Source organism: Lactuca saligna, chromosome 2, assembly GCF_052625555.1.
Source record: "Lactuca saligna cultivar CGN05327 chromosome 2, ASM5262555v1, whole genome shotgun sequence".
Lineage (NCBI taxonomy): Eukaryota > Viridiplantae > Streptophyta > Magnoliopsida > Asterales > Asteraceae > Lactuca > Lactuca saligna.
Window position 1 is genome coordinate 163,917,523 of NC_136418.1, and position 22,958 is coordinate 163,940,480.

The 22,958-nt window shown below is 36.5% G+C and overlaps 3 protein-coding genes across 6 annotated transcripts; 1 reads left to right on the forward strand and 2 right to left on the reverse strand.

Moving 5' to 3' along the window:
• The first annotated feature begins 2,843 nt into the window (after nt 1-2,843).
• Nucleotides 2,844-5,714, forward strand: VTE5 (phytol kinase 1 VTE5). The gene is made up of 6 exons (XM_078981379.1): nt 2,844-3,357; nt 4,530-4,597; nt 4,675-4,806; nt 4,884-4,999; nt 5,125-5,239; nt 5,317-5,714. The coding sequence occupies exons 1-6, from the start codon at nt 3,043-3,045 to the stop codon at nt 5,501-5,503; spliced, it is 933 nt and encodes a 310-aa protein (XP_078837505.1). The 5' UTR covers nt 2,844-3,042; the 3' UTR covers nt 5,504-5,714.
• Nucleotides 5,715-8,471: 2,757 nt separating this feature from the next.
• On the reverse strand, nt 8,472-9,899 carry LOC145032536 (3-oxoacyl-acyl-carrier synthase-like protein (Protein of unknown function DUF455)). 2 transcript variants are annotated; one of them, XM_078981381.1, is made up of 4 exons: nt 9,610-9,899; nt 9,350-9,469; nt 8,957-9,187; nt 8,472-8,876 (listed from the first exon to the last, which is right to left on the reverse strand). In XM_078981381.1, the coding sequence occupies exons 1-4, from the start codon at nt 9,790-9,792 to the stop codon at nt 8,544-8,546; spliced, it is 867 nt and encodes a 288-aa protein (XP_078837507.1). In that variant the 5' UTR covers nt 9,793-9,899; the 3' UTR covers nt 8,472-8,543. The 2 variants fall into 2 exon arrangements, with proteins under 2 accessions (XP_078837507.1, XP_078837508.1); XM_078981382.1 differs by having other exon boundaries at nt 9,594-9,752.
• A 10,154-nt stretch (nt 9,900-20,053) lies between these two features.
• LOC145032537 (S-adenosyl-L-methionine-dependent methyltransferases superfamily protein) lies at nt 20,054-22,699 on the reverse strand. 3 transcript variants are annotated; one of them, XM_078981383.1, is made up of 12 exons: nt 22,555-22,698; nt 22,337-22,473; nt 22,155-22,233; nt 21,818-21,912; nt 21,621-21,692; nt 21,429-21,538; nt 21,212-21,334; nt 21,029-21,121; nt 20,876-20,944; nt 20,709-20,797; nt 20,521-20,621; nt 20,054-20,447 (listed from the first exon to the last, which is right to left on the reverse strand). In XM_078981383.1, the coding sequence occupies exons 2-12, from the start codon at nt 22,451-22,453 to the stop codon at nt 20,301-20,303; spliced, it is 1,095 nt and encodes a 364-aa protein (XP_078837509.1). In that variant the 5' UTR covers nt 22,454-22,473; nt 22,555-22,698; the 3' UTR covers nt 20,054-20,300. The 3 variants fall into 3 exon arrangements, 2 of the variants coding, with proteins under 2 accessions (XP_078837509.1, XP_078837510.1); XR_013677155.1 differs by having other exon boundaries at nt 20,311-20,447; nt 20,702-20,797; nt 22,555-22,699; XM_078981384.1 differs by having other exon boundaries at nt 20,311-20,447; nt 20,716-20,797.
• Nucleotides 22,700-22,958: the final 259 nt, after the last annotated feature.

The window sequence follows — 22,958 nt, forward strand, 5'->3', positions numbered from 1 at the left end:
ATCCTCCGTTTCTGTTTGTTGAATTTTGTGGTGCGAAGAAAATTGTAACATGGGGCTAAAACTTTCAACCTTTTAGTAAATTAAAAATCAAATTTAAAAATATAAATAATTAAATAACCAAATAATCAAACCAATAAAAAAATATCAAGTCAATCTGAATGAGATATGTATATATTAACTTCAAGTTTAACTTTAATATGAAAACTTTTGAGGACTGTAACTCACTGAATATTTAACCAAAAATAATGAAATTCCAGCATAAACTCAAATACAAACTTTAAACTACATGTTGAAATATTCTCATGTCAATCTGACTTCAAATGAATAAAATATGTATCTTTTTAAATTTTTATTGATTATAATGTATTTATAAATTTAAATTTTGGCTCCAATACCAGAAACTAGCCAAACTTAACTGGTAAAAAACCCCATGTTTTGAAAATCGGACCAGACCGACCGGTTCTACTGGGAACCGGTCTCCGGATCCGGTTCTTAAATGACAAAAAACCGGTATTCATGTGAACCGGTGAAAACGTACCGGCAAATACTTGTCGAACCGGTACGGTTGAACCGGTAAAACCGGAAATTTAAAAAAATATATATGTTTTTCATTTTTTGTATTTTTAATATAATTAAATATAATTATGACATCATCCGGTTTTTTAGACCGGTCCGACCGATTGGACCACCTGAACCATCGAACCGATAAGACGACCGGTTCGATCTCCGGTCCGGTTTTCAAAACATTTAAAAAACCATACCGAATTTGCACTATCAAAGGAGAACTGATAACCAGTCATGTTCTTGTAATTCGATGTCGGTCCACATACGGTTCCCAACCCATTCTGATATGATCCGAAGGTCTAAACGTTCACCCCCTATTACACGAGAATACCCTATAAATCTGCAGTCCGATCTAAAAGCATCCAAATGTCAGATATGGTATGCACTGGGTACCACATTTCAAATTTTTCATAAATATATGAGACCACAAAAACTAAGGTCATATATATAAGAGACCACAAAAACTAAGGGGTCGGATCAAAAGAGAAAGTAACCAATCTTGGATTCCATTGATAAATTTGTAAAGGAAAAAAAAACCCTGGTATTTTTTATAATTTTGAAAAATCATCTGATATTTTTGTGATTTATCACTATTTAGTATGTACATTTATAGGTCGGGATAATATTTACAGAAAAAACATCATAAATGGTCCCCGTGGTTATCCAAAATCAGAAGTTTAGTCCTCGTGGTTTAAAAATCTCATAGATGATCCCTGTGTTTTCAAAACTTTTGATGTTTGGTCCTTTTTGCTAACTCTGTTAAGTTTGTCCGTTAACTGAAGGGTATTTTCGTCATTTCACCACCACATGGACCATTTATGATGTTTTCTTGTATTTAAAAAAAAATTAAACATAATTAAATATATAAAAGTTTTCTTTCTCTCTCTCTCTCTCTCTCTCTCTCTCTCTCTCTCTCTCTCCTACCACTCAGATCATCATCTTTCTAACTCCTTTCAAAACACACACTTAACATTTTCAAAAACACATACACACAATCTCAAGAACATCTCCAATTTGAAAAGACGATTTACCGCCACCACCATCAATCGCTAACCACCTCCATCTTCTCCACCCTAATCCCCCGTATCTCCTTACTTAATCTGATGCACAATCTATTTTCCGAGTTTTCTCTTTAAGAACAATCAAATTTCTGGGTTTGTTTCTAGAATTGAAATCAATTTCTGAATCTAAAAAAGCTTGTGGGTAATGGGTTTTCAAGAACAATCGATTTCTGAAAAATTGATTTCGCATGTGTATTTTCATATCATTTCTAGGTTTATGGATTGAGTTAGAAAAATGGTGGAGGAATAAACCGTTTTGGTTTATCGGAGGTACTAGCTCCCATTTGATTGTTGTTCTTCAAGGATTTCTAAAAGTGGTCATCGGAATCGAAATCTCATTCACATTGAAAGGGTATCAGGCATGATTCTCATTCAACATTTCAAAATTTTAATCGAGCCTAAAATACACACATGTTTCCTCCATCATCTCCGATCACTCTCTATCCCTCTCAGTCAAATACGAAGTTGTAGCCATACCTTCGATTTTGATCTCTTACAGTCTCATTTGCTCCCTACTTTATCTGTCACTGCTCACAGTTGCACCATCTCGTTGACTTTTTACTCCGGCGACAACTGCAGGCAAGAGACGATCTTCTGCTCCTTTGTGCCGTTGACCTCCATCAGTTACTCACTCACAATAAGCCTGCTTAGAATTTGATTTTTGTTCAGATCAATTTTACACTTTCGCTTTATTGTTTTTGGTATTCTCTCGTTCCAATGTGGTTATGTTACTGTGAGTTAAATGCTAGCTGGTTATGTGTTTTTGGTTAGCTCAGTTCATCGATTTGATTTGATTGTTTCGATTAGTTTCAATTTCATTTAAATGTGGGTTGTTACAAGGATATTGTTAGAGAGAGAGAGGATATTGTTAGATATATATATATATATATATATATATATATATTAAATTTAATTATTTTTTCTTTTTAAAAAAATAAAATAAAATAAAACCTCATAAAAGGTCACTGGATAATTAAATGACGGAAATACCCTTTATTTAACAGTAGAAAGTTAACGGAGTTAGGAAAAATGACCAAACATCAAAAGTTTTGAAAATATAGGGACCATCTATGAGGTTTTTAAACCACGGAGAATAAACTTCAGATTTTGGATAACTGCAGGACCATTTATGATGTTTTTTCATATTTAAATGAAAAAGTTTAAAATTTCTTAATTTTATTCATATATTTTTCTTATGAATTTGAAATATTTTGGAGGAAAAATCCTCAAGGAAGAAAGGCCGTGCGAGGAAAAACTGATTGTTACATGGTACTGACGAAGTTAATGAATCGGATGCCATAAAAACGCAGAAACGTATGACCCAGAACCGCTCTGTAGTTGGTCCCACACCCCCCAATACCCCTCAATCCTCCTCCTAAATTGTGACTTGTGGAGTCAGAAAACAGACATTATCCGGATGGCCGCCGTCGCCGCCGCCACCACCACCGCTGCTGCTAATCTCAAACTCTCCCTGCTACGTCCTCACTTCTGCCCTCCAAGACACGCTTTCTACCCTACTACACCTTATCTCAATATGCACGGAACTCGGAATGCTTCTACTTTTGTTCAAAAGCAACGACGTCTTCTTCTTCTTCTTCCACCGCGTGCTTTTACCCTCGATGTACCAGGTCCATTTCTTCAGGACGCCGGAGCAACCATTATTGTCGTTGGCGGCGCGTATGGACTTGTCGCTGGTTTTGATTATCTCACACAGCGCCAAATCATCGAACAGGTTTCTCTCACTCTCCACATGCATGATATTGATATAAATGTGTCTATATATAAACACACATACACAGAATACCTTCTAGTCTTGTACGATTGTATCCTCCGTAGGTCACCGGAATCCAGACAGACACTGTCTCCTGCAACTGTAGATCTTCACATGGATTATATCGCGCCCGGTTTCTTGGGTTCTGTAATTTACCTCTTTTCCCCTTGTTTATTCACCAAATTTAATTCAATCTTCTATATTATTAGCTTCAAGTTTTATAATCAATCTTGAACATAATTCAAATTATTGGTTCAATTAGTAAAATGAATGACATTCTAATATAAATTATGAAATATATCCACCGATTTTGGTATTACTGTTTATGTAAATCGTACTCTGGACACTACTTTCACCTTTTCAGAGCCTGTTTTAGTGGCACCTTACTTTTTGCTCATTGACAATTATTTGGGTCTTTTCATTTCACTTCAACTACCACTAATGTTATAACAATTCGTCACTGATATAACGATTTGTCCCACACTAATAGTGAAATAAAAGTTTCTCACACTGTGTTACCAATAACTTTTCAATCATGATTTTAAGTAAAAATTTAAGCTGATACAAGGGTAAAAATGGAATTAATTGTAATAAGTACATGCATTGAAAGATCAATGTTTTGGAACCTTGGGAGTATTAAGTACAAATCTTTTAAAGTCAATTGTGGTTAGCAAGTTTTTAAGTCTATTGACAACCTTAGTTATTCTTATGTGTGGTTAACAACAGCAACGTATAGCTTTTAAAACCATAACTTTTGGTAGGTGTCATATGGTTCCCTACAAAGTATATGTGGGGATGGGGCTAGGGTTAGATAGGCAGGGACCTTGTAATATAAAAAAGATTAAATTAACTTAATTAACTTGATTTGTTTGGTATGATTAAATTGAACCCACAAAGGAATGGAATGAACAACGTAATAGAATGGGTTGTTAACGTAATAGAATGGGTCGTTACATTCCATTATTATTATTATGTTTTGTTGGTTGGTTTGAAGCCTTGAAGGAGTATAGTGAGTTATTCAAAATGTTGTTTGTTATGCTTAAGTAGACACATGAACGAAATTAATTGATAAATAAAAAATAAAAGAATGTTTTATGAAAAAGAAACTCCAATCTCTTGTATATTCCTTTCAGAACCTAAGCAGAAAGCTGGTTCATATATTATCTGGATTGCTTTACATGGGTTGCTGGCCAATCTTCAGGTATTTTTTAAATTTCCCCAAATTTTTTTTTTTCTAAAAAATGGAGTTCAACCAATTGACATTAAATCCTAGATTAGTACTTCTACAGATGCTCGGTATTTTGCGGTTATAGCGCCGTTATTGAACTGCACTAGGCTTCTTGTTCATGGTCTTTCACTCGTCCCCAATGAAGACCTCATAAAATCAGTCACCCGTGAAGGAAAACCGGAGTAAGATCTCATTGTCCTCAATTAATGTTTTTTTTTTTCATAAATTTGGCCCAAAATTTAAAACGATTTGATGGCAGGGAATTGCTTAGGGGACCACTATATTATGTTTTGATGTTGATTCTATCTTCTCTTCTCTTCTGGCGTGACTCACCAATCGGTGTGGTTTCACTATCCATGATGTGTGGTGGCGATGGTATCTTCTCTCGCCCTCAGTGTGTTCACTTCTTTACATGATAACACAAATCAGATTGTACTGTGTTTGACATGACTTTTATAGCCTGAAAAGTTTATTTAGTCATATCATGTCATGTCCTGTAGGTATTGCAGATATCATGGGGAGAAGATTTGGGTTGCATAAAATTCCTTACAACAAACAAAAGAGTTGGGCGGGTAGTATCTCTATGTTTCTGGTCGGTTTTTTAGTCTCGGTTGGGTACGTGACACCCCTTTTTTATTGCGATGTTTTATGGGTTAGATCAGGGTAATTGACTAATTTACCCTTGTATATAGGATGTTATACTACTTTTCAAAGTTGGGGTACTTTGAGCTCGATTGGTTAAAGACAATGGAACGAGTTGCAATGGTTGCGATTGTGGCAACATTGGTTGAGTCCCTCCCGACAAAAGGAGGTCTGGATGATAACATATCTGTTCCTTTGGTAAGCATGCTAACAGCTTATTTGAGTTTTGGGTTTTAAGTTTAATTATAAGTGTTATTTTTTAAAAAAAATTGGATGTAAATGCTTCCTTTTTGTTGTGTGATAACTGTTGAATAAGGAACGTTGGAATAAGTCTGTTGTAATCTTTTTTACCGATGTAGTAAATGTAATAAATTAAAATTCAAAGGAAACATCAGCGAGTTGTTGCTCGCGTGGGTATTTTGGGTTTAAACAGATCGGTTTTTGTCAATTACACGTGTTTTCTTTGGTTGGGTTTTTTATTTGCTTTAAATTTCATCCTGTTTTAGTTATTTACGGTTTTAGGTTGGCTTTCTGTCTTTTCACATCCCTATTAATAAAAAGGATTTAGCAATCATAATTAAACTCTAATTTGTTTGATCAAATTTTAGTCAAATTAAGGTGACTAACTAAACAAACTTTAGGTTGTCTCGACTGAAATCCTAGTCAGATAGTCTCGTGTAGTTTGTCCATATCTACTTGCTGATCTTTGTAGATACCAAGAGCCAAGATGCCTTTACTAACTACTGTCGCTTTTGTTGTCAAGAGCTCGTGTTCGGATTAAAATAAAGAAAAATTAAGAAACTTAGCTGACACAAAAACAGATGATGATATTAATTACAAATAAGGAATGAAATCGGTTCTAAACCAGACCAAATCGAAAAACCCAAAACCAAATTTTATCATTTTGGGAGACTGAGTTGTTGCTTGGAAACAAATTTTAAAGAAACAGTCCTATTTAAGGCTTTGTAACTCGGTCATTTATCAAATATAGACAAAAGGCAAAAATTAAAAAAAATGGTACACTATTTTCAGAAATGTCCTTATAATTTTGTGTTTCATGCAATTACATGATTGGTCCCTGTTTAATAGGAAAATTTACAGAAATGGTCTATATGTTTCATAAAGGTACATAAATGGTCCCTGCTTAATAGTGAATTTATAGAATGTGTCTCTATGTTTCACAAGATTACAGAATGGTCCATGTGTTTCACAAAATTATAGAAATGCTCCCCGATTTAGTTGAAGCATTATGTCCATGTTTTTATAAATTAAACAAAAATGGCCTGTCTAATAAGGAGCTTACAAAAATGATCCATATGTTTCACAAAGGTACAAAAATGGCCTGCCTAATAAGGAACTTACAAAAATGATCCCTGCCTAATAGTGAAATAAAAAAAATGGTCCTTGTATTTCACAAAACTAAAGAAATTGTCTATGCTTAATAGCGGAATTTACCCACATGATCCCTGTGAGTGCCCTACAGAAATAGACCTTGTGTAATAGACCAAACAGACCATTCCAAAAATGTTGTATATGATTGATAAACATGCCACAATGGCACAACATGTGGGGCTAATTGTTTCTAATTAATAAAGGTGTGATGGTGTACAATTTATATGTATCAAGATTATATTTTAATAATGGTATGACTATGATACATACAAATTATTAATTATAAATATATCCAACAGGTAACCTTCGTTTTTGTGCAGTGGCGGAGCTAGAAATTTTTATGTAGGGTACAAAAATTATCAATAAATATTCTATGTAGTTATCATATTCGAGGCATTAAAAAATATGATATAATCTTTTAGTTGGGAGTACAATAACATAGAACATGTTTACAAATAAATTTTTTTATATACATAAAACATTTTTTTTTTGGGTGTTGTAGTACTCCCAACGCTCCATCTGGCTCCATCACTGTTTTTGTTTTTGTGAGGGAAGGTTACTGTTTTTGTGAGTCTTCATCCACAATGTACAAGTATAGCAATGCATAAATTACATATTTAGTACTTCCATTTTATATAATACATCACTTACAACCCTTTATTTTGTAAATGTTAATTTCATCCCTCAACTTTTTCTAATTTGTAAATACATTTTATACCCTTCTATTTTAAAATGTTATTTTCACTCTTTTAACTTTGAACTCTAATCATTATTGTCACTTGCATTTTATAAACTTTTGTGTTTATCTCATATAGTATATATAGTTTGATTTTCTTTAATAACTTTTGTTCGTTAACTTTCAAGATATGATTTGTTTTTATTATGTATGTATCAGTATAAATTAAAGGTGGTCAATGTTTGAATGTATTCCAATACGAGATTGTCTACGTTTCGATTAATTTTTTTTGTATGTTTTTGTGTTTATTTTTATATACGCTTCTTACATATGAATCAGGTCATATAATACATTTTCTATTATTTGAATTTTTTTCGTTAATTAAAAAAATGTACTTGTTGCAACAAAAACATGTAAAAACTCGCAGCAAAGCGTGGGCTTAAATACTAGTTCTATACAATTTGCAACATGATGAATATTAAGTTTATTGTAATTTTAATCAGTACATATATTATTTATGAGTGTTGTATGTGGCGTTTTAAAATAAAAAGCCTGGTCTACCGATAATGCCTTTTCCTTCACATTCACAAGGTTTGGAGTTTACTTTTCATTAACCTCAATTTTTAACATGCCTTTGCCTTGCATTCACAACACTAGCCTACAACTTTTCCTAATTTAATCTTTGCTTCATGCTATTATGAAGCTTTCATTTAACTAATACATGCATCCCAAAACACCAATTACACCTCAAGGCAACATATCCAAAACATTGTTTATGGATGGACCCCACACATTTTTCGTGTATAGGCTTTGCAAATTCGTATTTTGCATTTATTCGTGTTGACACAAATTTCAAATTCGTATTTCGTGTCTTAAACAAGCAGACACTAAGACACACATATAAGACACAAATAATTTAGTTAAGTAGCATGCTACTTTTTGATTTTAGCATGTGGTTATCCGATTAATGTGAAGCTCGTAAGAACAAGTTATGGTTGTTCAAAGTTGAGCAAAAAATTATGCAAAATGCTGGAAACAAGCCTTAACAGCTCTTGTTTAGGGTTGTGTAACACTGTAACTTGGTAAATTTTTAACTAATTAAGGTGATTCAAAAGCCCTGCAGCCAAGACATGGAACTAAGGAATGCAAATGGCAACAACTCATTAAGAGAACATTTTGGTTCATATAAATTATAAATGTGTTAGCTTTTTACTGAGTAAAATCTTTGACAGCAAGAGGTTCATACCACTGAGGACCAAATCCAGCAGCTTTTCTTGCTGCCTCATTGAAAGGAGGCTTCAATGGCCCTCTGAAATATTCCCTCACAATTTCATGGAATTTCTGAATCACTTCATCACTTTCTTCATCAGCACATGAACATGAAGATGATCGTGACCACAGATACTTGAACCACTTAACTCCAGCAGCACAATGAGTGATTTCTTCAGGGTAAATCACCTTCTCAAGCAAATCAGCAGTCTGGTTGTCACCTCCATTACGAAATCGGGAGATGGTTGTAGGCAGCACATCCAGTCCTCTTGCCTGTCATTCATGATCAAAAACTGGGTAAAGAAGAAGAGAATAATGGAGGAAAGATAATCATAATGTAAGATCAGGGGCACCTCATGAACACAATGCTCAACTGCAAGACGTGCAAATAGGTCTTTTGATGTAGCAACAGCTGAGTCCCACAAGCCATCATGAGCAGGGAGTGCTCCGTAGAAAGACCCCAATTCCTGAAGCCGGGTGGCAAGAAGACTGAAATGACGACCTTCATCTTGTGCAACTCTTACAAAATCATTGAAGAACTCTCTTGGCATTGACTCTTGTTTACCAAAACGTGCAATTATATCCTGTTTCAAAGTTAGATGGATCTTAGCTCTTAGGATTAACAAAATAAAGAAAGACCAATGTGCAATTGTATCCTGTTTGAATCGGCAACAACTATCAATTACAAAAGCACATAGCAATCCAGGAATTTTAGTATAAAGAACTGTCTAAAAAAAAAGGAATACCCAGGACAAATCAATGGCCCAACTTTCAGTGTGAACAAGGCTGTGCACGATGGCCTGTCTGCTCTGTAAGCTTCCGGCTTTCCCAAGCTTCGGCATAAGACTAGGCGACACTAGCTTCACCTGCATAATAAACCATCCACGGGAATTAAGTCTGCTCTAAATCAGTGAGGCATATTATCAAACACTTGGCGTGCTTCCATGATAACTCAAAATCTGCAAAACAGAAATGATGAATGATTCTGACTGTGTGAAAGGCTAACATTGGAGAGTCTGGCAGGGCGGTCTGGGACGATGATATCAGGCTGAGAAGGGTGGTAAGGATTTGCAATAACACCTTGGAACCAATTGTTTGCTATTTCATCTCCAAGTTTCGCTTTCTCAACTGGGTCTGCTGTATTCAGCACACGCAGCGCAGCTTCCACAAGGGTTTCTCCATCGTTCATCTCTCTACCTTGCAGCTGCAGTTCTTAGGGCTTTGTTGATCACAGTTAAAATGTAAGGTTGAATTTGTTCGTCAGTCAAAAGAACGAGGGACGAGGGTTGTTAGATCCGGACTTGTAAATATATATGGTCGTTTTCTCGTTTGCTAGGGATGTTATCGGATAAAATTTTCAGGTTTCGGGTAATTCGGGTATTACCCAATTTTTAATTTTTATTTTTATTTTTAATGACACCTATAAATAAATGTAATGATATAAGTATGTCGTGCTAAACTTTGAACATTGAGGTTTTTTACTCAATAATATTCGAGATATCAAGTATTCTTTCCAAACTTTCGATTTTGGGTTGAATTTTTTTTTTCTCTTTTTCTTGTGGACTTGATCATTGGTTGGGTTGTCAACTTCAATCGTCTCATCTTCTACTTTAATATAGTCATCCATTGGTGACGAATACCAACGAAGAGCGGACGAGGTATGAGGGTTTTTTAACGTGGGGAAAATAGAACTAGCCTCAACGAGGAAATTGGGATTTGGAAATTTGGAGGGATAGATAAACTCATAAAATGACATTATTTGTTATATATATTTCGGGTAATCGGGTATACCTGAAACCCAAACAACTTACCCTTTACCTGACTCGAAACAAAATTCAGATTACCCACTTACCCGAAAAAATTAACCTGATACCCGGTTTACCCGATCCCATTTACTCGATACCCAAAAAATCGGGTGGATAATTCGAGTAACAAGTATTTTTGACAGGGCTACAAGATTTTAATCTTAAAATCAAATCGGAAAAAAGTTAACAATAAATACTTTAAAACATAAAAAATATATTTATAATACATTATTTAAGGATAAACAATTTAAAATGAGTATTCTACCAAAAAAATGATCAAAGTAAGATCGGGATCGATTTACTTTGGTGTGATCATAAGATTGCACGATCCTATAATTAGAATTGCAATTTTAACAACCATAAAATGAACTAATAAGGTTAAACTTTAACTTGATTTTCTTATAATTTCATAGTTAGTTTTAAATGTATTCTTAAGATCGATTTTAATAAAATAACCGTTTATATATTTATATATATATATATATATATATATATATATATATATATATATATATATATATATATATATATATATATATATATATATATATATATAACAACATATTTAAAGCATTGTAAAATTAAAAAGAATTTTATAATTTGTTAAATCAAAATATTATATTTACTCAACCAAAAATCAAAATATCATATTTACCATTTATAAAATTTAAAATATCATATTTACTTTTTAGAAAATCAAAATATAATATTTTATTAAAATCTTATTTTAAACATATTAAAAAAAACAAATAATCTTTTTAAATTAATATATTATATCAATTTACTATTATACCATCTTCATAAATTATAAATTCAACTTCAAACGCTCATCTAAAAGAATGTTGATTGAAGTGATTTTGAAACAAGAATGGTGGTTATTTGTTTGAGATCTCTGCATATAATATCAACAATTTTGCTTGGGCTTTGAGTGTGAGGGAGAAAAATTTAGAGTGTGTTTGAATTGAATTTGTTATTAAATCTTGTAACACTTTAACAAGTAGTCGATTTTACAAATTGATTTCACAAAGATTGAATTATTGGACATTTACTTTATTACTTTTGAGTAGGATTTAATGTTATCAAATTTCAAAGCAAGAGAGTTGCATATGTAATTTTGATTACTCAGACTGTTTTGAGATGTTTCGCAATCACAACGAGCACATTTGGTTTTGTTCTAAAAATATCTCAGTCAAATTTTTAGATGAGATTTTGAAGTTCAATGAATCAATCAATGTTGGGGAATTTATGAAGAGTATAATATGATATTTTGAAGTTTATGGAAGGTCCAACTTACCTTCATCCCTAAACAAACCCTAATCCATTTTGAGCATTATTGAGCTTTGTGTGTGTTTTTTGGTCACCTTGAAGGAGAGAGGAAGAAGATAAGAACATCTTGGAGGAGTAGGACTCTTTGGATCCAGAATCTCATCACCAATTGTCATCACTTTGAGGTAAAAAGATTTGAACTTGGTAAAGCTATGTATAGATCTAAGTTAGCCATGAAATTTGTGTCCTTTTGGTCCCATTACTTGGGTATTTTGCGTATAAGCTACTCTAATCCATTTAAGTTGTCCTTTCAGACGTTTTGAGGTGCTTTGAAGCATAAAAATGTGGTCTTGATCATTTTTTGTCTTCCATGCATGTGCTACAAGTTCTTAATGGGTTAAGTAGTTAAGGTTTTTAGGGGTCGTTTGTTTACCTCTTAATTGTAAAATTAAGAGGCAGTGTCTTAAAATTTCAGATTTAGAGCGTTTGTTTACATATTATATTTTACCTCTTAAACTTAAAAATACCTCTTATTTTTTCAGATGTTAAAGCAAGTCTGAAAAAAAAAAAAAAAAAAACACGCGTTCCTTCGATTTGCCCTAAATTGACCGCCTCTTTCTTTCCTTCCCACACCGTCTCCTGCTGTAACAACCCAAAATTTAGGATCAAAAATTTCTTTTAATAAATCATTAATTAAAGTAAAGCCATCATTCCAAAACATAATATGAGTATAAGTTTTCAAAACACATGTTCATTATCAGAGTAAACATTCCCAGGCTGTCTAATCTATGGTGTGTGTGCCATGCGATCACCCCGAGCTCTTCCCTCCGTTACCGGAAGTACCCGAAACCAAAACCGAAAACCGTAAGCACGAAGCTTAGTGAGTTCCCCACCCTACCACATACCACACATAACCACATACTGCACATACTGGGCCACGCCCACTATCTTGGGCCTCGCCCCTACCGCGGGCCTCGCCCGCTACAACGGCCCCGCCGCTCCAGGCCTCGCCTGGCTTCGAGCCCCGCTCGGATACAGATCTGTTTTACTTAGGCCCCGCCTGTCACAGGGCCTCGGCCGCCAACAAATAATAACACATAAACATTTCACAACACATAACTAACACATAAAACTGGTTCTGTCCTAAGGCCTCGCCTATCCTGGGCCTCGCCCATGTCCTGCTACTGATGAGTCATGGGACCCTGTCCACGCTCCTAATGGTAGTGAGGTACGGGCCTAGCCCACTCTCACTCCTGTTCTTGTTTGGGCCTCGCCCCTATTCTGCTACTAATGAGATATGGAACCCCATCCACACTTTGCTATTGGTGAGATACGAGACCTCGTCCACACTCACCTCCCTACCAGGCACATACATGTATCACACAGACAACAAGTATAAACTATCATATAAACAATTCCTTGGGCACCCGCCCGCTATTACTGGACCTCGTCCTGCAAATAATACTAGCATACTGTGCCTAGGGCTAATCCCCGGGTCTTCTACTCGTAACTACATGGGCCGGCATTGTGACCTTAGACCCATTCACACAAAGGGAAACTCACCTGCACTGGCTGAACTTGCTGATGATCTCACTAGTTGCTGCCTGACAACTCACAGAACTCCTGCTCCCCTTGCTCCCCGAACTACCAATATCAATGCAACACTGAGTCTAACTGACCCCCGAAAGACAACCAAGTCCACCCTGGTCCAAGGTCAAAGTCCGGGTCAAAGTCAACCTTCCAGGTCGACCCTACTCGCCGAGTCACCCTACTGACTCGCCGAGTTCAAATGATCAGATTCCTTCCATTCGCGACTCGACTCGCCGAGTCAGTCCATGACTCGCCGAGTCTACCGATTTCTGAGTCCAGACCTGTCCAACTCACTGAGTCTCCACCCGACTCACTGATTCGAGTCACAACCCGAAGGGTTTGGGGTTTCGCGACCTGACTCGCCGAGTCCAAGAACAGACTCGCCAAGTACAAGGCAATCTTCATACGACTCGACGAGTTGTTCATCCCATTCGTCGAGTTTCTCCACAACTTCATGCTACTCGCCGAGTCCACTCAAAGGACTCGCCGAGTCCCTTCAGTTCTCCTTACATGCAGAGGACTTCTGAGTCATGCATGGAGTCCAAACTATAGATCTACCCTTCCCAAGCCTATTCCTTACGTAAAGTTGCAATCTTTACGTGTAGAGAAGGAGATCTAGGCAAAACATGCCAAAAACTAGGTTTTAAGGCCAAGGGGCTTCAAAAACGACTTAATGGCTGATACTTTATGCTTCTCCAGACCATAACACACTTGGATTTGAAGTAGCAACTCCAGATCCGACTTCTAACCCATAAGGGTGGCTAATCATGCTTAAAAGCCCCAAAACTCACAACCAAAATTAGATCTAAGGGAAGGAAATGACTTAGTACCTTCAATACTTCAGAAAGGTTCCACAAACTCCAGATCTGAAGCAAATCCTTGAAGCTTCACTGATTCCCCTGCTTCTTCTTCCTTCAAATCACCCAAAAATAGCTTGGAAGCTTGAATGCACAACAATGGAGGCTTAGGCTTCGTTTTCTGAACAAGGGGGGCTCTAAGGAACCCTAATGGAGAGAATAAGGAGCTTAAATAGTGCCCAAAGTCCCGGATTTAGGGTTTTCCTCGCACAGACCAGACTCGCCGAGTTGGCCACTTACACCTTGACCTGGATCCCGCTCGGACTCACCGAGTCCCTCCTTGGACTCGCCGAGTCGACCCTTAAATTAGGGCTTTTCTTTCCTTTCTTGGCCTTTGAAACTTTGGGTGTTACACCTGCCATCGAGATCTCCCCTCCAGGTCCGACGCCTGCGATTCTCCCACCGATTGCTCCCACCGACGAAGCCAGTGACGCCGCCAGCAACGTCGCCACCAGCTCCGATTTTCCTTCCACCAACTGCAGCAGGTTTGTTTTTTCGTTCTGTTTCTTCCTTTCTTCCTTCCGCCTGCGATTGTTCCTTCTTTCCCTTCAAAATTGAAAGTCAAAAATCGAATTCATTATGCTATAATTTTCTGATTTGTTAAATCAAAATTAATAGTTGATGTTTTACTCCATTATGATGTTATATGCTTCATTATGTTGTTATATGTTGGGTAGTTGTAACGACCCAATTTTTCACGTCCGAAAATTTTGTTTAAAAACATTACTTTAGAAAACATTAATAATTAGAACATTGTTTGATCAAACCACAACACAACGCAAATCATGTTCAAAAGCCAAACCATACAACCCATCAAAATATCAGAGTACAAATCCCAGTGAATCTCGTAAATGCGGAAACCAGAGTGTGTGCATGATGTGCCGCTACCGCGCCAGCTCCTTCCCCTTCGGTGAATAGGTACCTGAACACAAAACTGTAAAACGTAAGCACAAAGCTTAGTGAGTTCCCCCACTGTACCACATACCACATAATCACATAACATACATAAATTTGTCAGGCATATCTGGGTGCCCGACCTACCCCTTCGGTCCTCTCGACCGGATACTGCCTAACATATCTGGGTGCTGGCCTCCCCTTCGGTCCTTTCGACTGGATACTGCCTAGCATATCTGGGTGCTGGCCCCCCCTTCGGTCCTTTCGACCGGATACTGCCTAGCATATCTGGGTGCTGGCCTCCCCTTCGGTCCTTTCGACCGGATACTGGGGACTATTTCACCCCTACTACTGCCACATAACACATATATCACATAGTCTAGCAACCCTATATGAATATCACAAAGACAATCATCTAATCACACATCTCCTACTGGTGGGCCGACATTGTGGCCTTAGACCCACCGCTATTGGAAGGTAACTCACCTCAAAGTAGCTGCTGAACTGATCGGAAACTAACTGACTGCTGCTGCTCCGGAAATCCTCTGGTTGCAATTCCCACAACATACTCAATCAAACACTGCTAACTGTCCTTTGGGTAAAATAACCATTTTACCCCTGGTCTAGCTCTAAGTCAAAGTCAGAGTCAACTTTCAGTTGACCCGACTCGCCGAGTTGGCTCTCCAACTCGTTGAGTCCCTATCAGACGATTGTCCTGAGTCCCTGTTTCTACTCGTCGAGTTAGGCTATGACTCGACGAGTTCATCTTCTAAACTGACATTCAACCCCTTCATCCTACTCGCCGAGTTGTATGAACAACTCATCGAGTTCATCTTCATCCGAAGAACACTTATGCTAAGACTCGCCGAGTTGTATGAACAACTCGTCGAGTCTGTTCTTGATCTATGAAGATTGCCTTAGACTCGTCGAGTCAGGGCATTGACTCGCCGAGTCCTAACATGGGTGAGTTTAGCTTCCAACTCACCGAGTCACCCCCTGTGACTCACGGCTCAAACTCGATACATCATAAAGGGACCAATTCGGTGACTCGCGACCAGACTCGCCGAGTCACATATACGACTTGCCGAGTCGCCGCCATGCATCCACCAAATACACCGATTTGCTCGATTCCAGTCCATGCCATTCACAGATCTGGGCTTCTAGGACACAAATCACACGTAAAGTTTCCAACTTTACGTGTAGATATTCACCAATATGGATTTTAGGGCTCAAAGTGCACCAAAAGAGGTAGATCTAGGGCTTTCATGCAATATGACCCCATAAAGGCATTAGATCCAAGCTCCAGGGACTAAATCATGCCTAGATCTAAAGGCTATCAACTTATTACAACCCACAAAGCACAAACAAGCTTGGGGAAAAGCTCAAGAAGGACTTCTATGAAGCTAAAAGAGATTACAAACTTGAAAACAGAGGGGAAACGAGCTATACCTCCAGGAAAACGTTGAGATGACACAAAGATGCCTGGCCTCCTTCTCCTCTTCTTGATCTACTCTTCTTTCTCCTCAAAATCTTCAAGAACACACCAAAACACTTCAATCTCTCAAGGAAATAAGGGTATAAACGATGTTGGGAGCTCTGGGGGTGAATGGGGGGGGGGGGGGGAGTTTGGGGCGGAAATGAGGGTTTAAATAGGGTGCAAACCCTTGAAATTTAGGGTTTCATCCAGCAGCCGTGGCTCGCCGAGTCCATGGTATGGACTCGCCGAGTCGCCAACTTAAACGTGTCCCGAGTCTCGTCCCTACTCGGCGAGTCGGACCTATGACTCGCCGAGTCCAAGGCTAAAATGGGGAAATACCCAAATAAGATTTACATACCGGGAACCAGGTGCTACAGTAGTGATGTTATATATTTCAATTTGAATGTGTTCAATAGATACGATCAAATATTGATGCTGGAATTTGATGTTATGTTTGATTCAATGTTGATGCTGAATTTAGATGTTATATGCAGAATTTTGATGTTATATGCTGAATTTTGATGTTCTATGCCGAATTTTAGTGTTATTTTGATGTTATGTCTAATGTTTTCATGAGTATTATGCTGAAATTTTGTTGCTGAATTCTTACTTCTCTTTGATGTTCATGAAATATCCATTACTTTTGCTATCGTGCATTTGTTTTGTTGAAGTAGTTATTGATAATGTGCCTTTATATTTTTTAAATTGTTGTTGAAAATGTGTATTTGCAATGTTGAACTTGTTAAAACATACATTTTTTTGTTGAATTGATCAAAGCAATGGGAGAAAAGAAGGATAGGATTAGTTGGAAGGTTGAAGATGTAGAAAAAACGTTTCTAGAAGCTTGTTTACGTGAAGTTACGGTTAATGGAAGGGAAGGGAGTAGTTTGAAAGCATTATCTTGGAGGAATGTTGCTGAAACATTAAAAATTGAACATAACTTCATTGTTGACCAAAAACAAATGAAGAACCGCTATGACTACCTAAAGTCAAAATTTGGTGCTTTTTTGAAAAAAGCAAAAAAAAGAAAGACTACGGATACGACAAAGAGTCAAAATAAAAGTAAATATAAAGGCAAAGATAAGGGTAAAGATGCATCCAATTCAAGATTGCTTGAAATCGGGGAAGATATTGCCACAATTGCTAAAATATTTGTGGAAAAGCATTCTTCTTCGAATTTGGATGCGTGTATGGAAAAATTGGAGAAGTTAGGATGGGGAATATTTGATCCAAGATACACTACTGTTGTTGCTCTTTTTGGTGAAGGTGCGGATAAGAGGCACGTGTGGTTAACCATTGATCCAGCTATTTGTGAGAATTTGGTCAAGACTGTTGGAGCACATTATGGAATGTTTCGCTAAGTAGATTTTTTTGAATGCTTTGATGGGTTTTTTTTTGGATAACTAGATTTTTGGTTTGCACTAGATGGTTTTTTTTGGATTACTTGACATGAATGACTTTGATGTTTTGGATTACCTGCTATTTTGGATTACTAGATTTTTATATGATATGAATGACTTGATGTTTTGGATGAATTTTTATGTTGTATGTTTTTAATATAATTGTTATGTATTTTCAAAATAACAGATTGCTTATGGATTCGGATGAGGAAATTGCATATGTTGCTATTGGTTAAATCTAGCATCCAACAGAATTGGAAGGGCAATTGATAATGATTCGGAAATGAGCGGTCATCAACATACACAATGTTATGAGCTGATGCGTCTTTCACGTGAAGCATATGTACTTTTATGCAATCATTTTAAATGAAACGATTGGTTGGAAAGTAGTAGGCATATAAGCTTTGAAGAAAAGATGGTTATGTTCTTGACAACTATAACACATAATTAACGGTTCAGGATTATCAAACGAAGGTTTCAACACTCCACAGAAACACTTCATAGATGCTTTCACGAGGTGCTAAATGCAATGATGATTTTTGCAAAAGAAGTTATAGTGCCAACGAATTCTAATGCAACCGTGAATTCCTCATAGAGGCATCGTAAGCTAAAAGAAATCTTTCCTGGAGCAATAGGTGCGTTAGATGGAACTCTTGTACATGCAGTCGTACCTGCTGATCAACAAACTCGTTATAGGGGAAGAAGAAAAGGTGAATGCTTTCAAAATGTTTTAGGAATTTGTGATTTTGATATGATCAATTCACATTCGTATGGGCCGGTTGGGAGGGTATACATTCGCGAGTTTTGAAAGAAGTAGCATGTAACCCGACTTCAGGCTTTCCGTTCCCTCCTCCAGGTTTTTAATTCTTTTAAAATTTATTCTAAAATACGATTTTAAACTTCTATATATAATACTTACTTCACTCATGTGTATAGATAGATATTACCTTTGCGATGCTGCATACACCAACACTCGTGGATTTATGACTCCTTACCGCAACACAAGGTATTGGTTAGCCGATTATCGACGGCGACGTGCATTAACTAAGGAGGAAAAATTCAATCACGCACATGCGCAACTCAGAAATGTTATTGAACGTGCTTACGGTGTTTTAAAGGCGAGATTTCCAATCCTAAAACGAATGGCTCCTTTTCCTTTTTCAGTGCAAAGAGATATAGCCATTGCTTGTTTTGCAATCCACAATTTCATAAGGAAATGCGATATTCATGATGAGTTATTTATGGCGTTCAAGGAGAACAATGTTCAAGCACAAGGGGGAGAGAATGATGGCGAAAGCGTACACGATATGGAATGGGGTTCACAAGGAAATGAATACATGAATAATTTGCGTGACCAGATTGTAAATCAATTGGGGTGAAATTAAATTTGTAAGATTTAATTTGGATTTTAGTATGATTTTGTGGATTTAAAAATATTTAAGTTTGATTTGGATTTGTGTTTAATTTTGATTTATGCTAAATTTGGATTTTATATGGTTTTTATATATTTTTTAATACATATTTAAGAAATTTATTAGGTTATTTTCTAAATAAACAGTTGAATTCAATAAAAATTAAAACAGAAGGGTAAAATTGTCATTTTAATAATTCAGCACAACAATTCAGAGGTTCCAACCAAACAGCATGTTAAACATTCAGCTCTTAAAATTTCAGACCCTCTTAAAAATTCAAACCTCTTATAAATTCAGATCTTAAAAATTCAGATCCTATCAAACAGTCCATTAGTGTTAAGCACTTTTTGGCCATGCAAGACCATAAGGTCGGAAACTTTATGGTCAAGGACATCATTTGGGGCTTGGATCTGACTTTGGACGTAAGGACTTCGTGTATTAAGCTCTTAATGAGAAGAAGGGATGACCAGGTGCGTACGGTCAAGGGCCCAACTTCTAGGGCTTGCTGATGATCCAGAGACTTTTGCTGAGTTGAAGGTGAAGGAAATCAAGAATGGAAGACTTGCTATGTTCTCCATGTTTGGGTTCTTTGTTCAAGCCATTGTTACAGGAAAGGGACCATTGGAGAACCTTGCTGATCCCGTTGCCAACAATGCTTGGTCTTATGCCACAAACTTCGTACCCGGAAAGTGAATATAATGAAATTTTTATGTAAATTAATTAATTAATATATGGTTTTAGTCGCAGCATTTACTGATTTAATCTACCAATTGATTGATGATATAAACTAATATATATGCAACAAGTTAACGTATAACATATGTACACCCTACTGTCTGTGTGACATGTGTCATTTTGTTCAATATAAACAACATAAAATGCAATCGTCAGTGATCTATATATATCAAGGATTATACAGTATTAAAAAATGAAAATCAAGGATTTTGGTTCTTAATATCAATGATGAATTTGTGAGATTATTAGTGAGGAAGAAGCTTAAATGGCTTCTGAAAAACGTAAATCAGCAGGTCCAGGACCTAAAATCCCTTTCTGTTCAGTTATCTTCCCCAAGCTGAAAGTTGATTCAGAATGTGATGCTCCAATTTTCTCTTCATCCCTCCACACACTACCCTGCCACTCCCTCTGAAACAAAATAAACAAAAAACCAACTCTGTAATTTATTCAAACATCAAGGGTCAAAGATGGAATAACTTGCCTCATCAAGGATTTGGGTTCCATGATCATGCAATAATGGGGTCATAAGTGGAGGGGCAACATCCGGATCAGGCTTTTGAAATATGAATGTAGTATATAAACCTGCATAACAGGTTTTAGGTATGAGTAGTGAGGGTAGTTTTGGGAAACTATTTATAAGATGAAAGGACAATGAAACTGACACAAAACCTAGTACATCATAGAATTTTGGTAAGAGCCTCGCTCTGGGGTCCACAAGACCATGACCGGCTTCTAGAAGCATCCCGGAAAACTGCGCTCTGATATAACAAAGTATAATGTAAAAATCACAACATTGAACATTTGAAGAAAAAAAAAACCACACTCCCAAATCCCACCTGTTATCATCATAAAATTCCAGCAAGTTTTGTATCTCCACATATTCAAGACCAGCTTCTCTTGCCAGTCTGAAAAAAAAATGTCATAAACAATAATTAGAAAAAGTTTTAATAAAAACAATAAAAGATGAAATGAAATGCCAAAATCTTAACCTGATCAAGCTTGGGAAATGTACCAGACAATGTGTTTCAGCAGACGTGTCATTTGCAATTTTCATCTGGTACTTTTTCCCAAAAAAAGGAAACCTGAAAAATTAAACCATATAATAAAGATAAGTTCAGACGTTTGATTACATTTTATAAGAAAATACAGCATGTTGGGTGGTTTTATTATACTTTTCTTCTTCAACTTCAAAAGTGATCATATAGTTTTCTGATCGAATGCAATTGGGAACAAGGTTGGGTTTCATGGCACCACTTCGGTTGTGGTAAGCTTCAACATTTTTCTGATACTTTGCCCTGCAATGCAATCCAATTATTCAAAATGAAAGCAAGAAAAATGATGCTATAAATAAATTCTGACAAAATGACTCCCAAAAACATGGTAGCCTACCATATAGTAGATGAGTCCAGAGTAATACCGATTAAGTAACCCCCTGGTTTCAATAAAGATGACACATTATGCAGAAGTCTTCTTACTTTCTCTTCACTTTCAAAACAGAACTGCAGTATATAACACAAGTTTACTTTATATGTTCGATATGAGAGGGAGAGTTCGATATTAACACAAACAATGGAGTTTAACCTGTAAATGTTGCATGCAACAAACAATATCAGCTGTATTTCCCTTGTCCCCCAAATTCGGTTCCAAGTTTTCCTGAAGAAGGTCAACATCCATCAGTGGACAAACTACAAAATCTAAGAAATGCTTAAATGAGTACCTATCTTTAATAACGCATGAAGTAGGCAAAATATATGCAATTACATGATAACAGGACTCACAATGCAGGGATCAAGCTCATAAAAGTCTGAAGTGTAAGTCTTTCGTTGACTCTCCCATACTTCTCGGACTTCTCTAACTCCAGATGATGCTTCATCTGTAAGCATAATAACTCAATTTGTTCAAGATATGTGATTATGTTCTGATTTTGTTTTATTTTTTACTTCAATTTTGTCATACATCTCCAGAAATATGAAATTAAAATCTTCTAAAAAGATTCGTTCAACCATAAACCCTATCTAAGATTTTTAAGACGAAGGACTGAACAAATTCATACACGTAGGAAAACTGAATCGATCACTAACAGATAGGAACGTCTTTGATTGTATGTGAAATTACCAATTCCGATGAAATGACCTATTTGAGCTTCGTCCCATCTCTCTTCGTCTGGTACTCTTCCGCAATACAAATCACACACCTGAAGAACAAACCAATTTTAATGAATTGCGGAAACGGCATGAATATGCATATGAACAAAAACATATAGATACAAAGAGAGTATTTGAGTAGAGATTACAGACAGTGGCGTAGGGAGAGACAAAAATCTTGATAAGAGCAGTCTTAACTACTTCGAGTAGTCGATGGTGAGTTGAATCAGCGATCCTGTTGTTGTGCGTTGGGATTGTTGGAGTCAGCATCGTCTTCTTCCCCTAAAACCCTACACTCGTTTGGGAAGAATAAACGGTGAGTTCGTTAAGCCAGAAGATGTAAGCGCGAGTTTCAAAACAAAAAATGGTACCGGTTTGGAGGAAGAGCAGGGTTGGGGAAAATCCTCACCAACAATTAACAAATCCGAATAATGGAAATGGAGTAAATCTGCTCTTAATCCAAACGGTACCATTTCTTGGTTTATGTGTAACATCAGTTCTCAAGTTTAACCAATTATGTGTCTCCAACCGGGTAAATCACCTGCTATGGGGGGTTAGCGGTGGCTATTTGGTTCGCAGATAGTGTGAAAGTGACATTTATTTTGCATTATTATGTTTACAAAGAAAGTGAAAAATATGTTAAATAATTGAAATCTATCATGAATTGGAATTACTAAAATATGCTAAATAATTGAAATCTATCAATTCGAATTTCAATTTTAGTTTGTTTGGTTGATATGGAATGAAGTTGATATTCATTTTAATAATTTGTTTA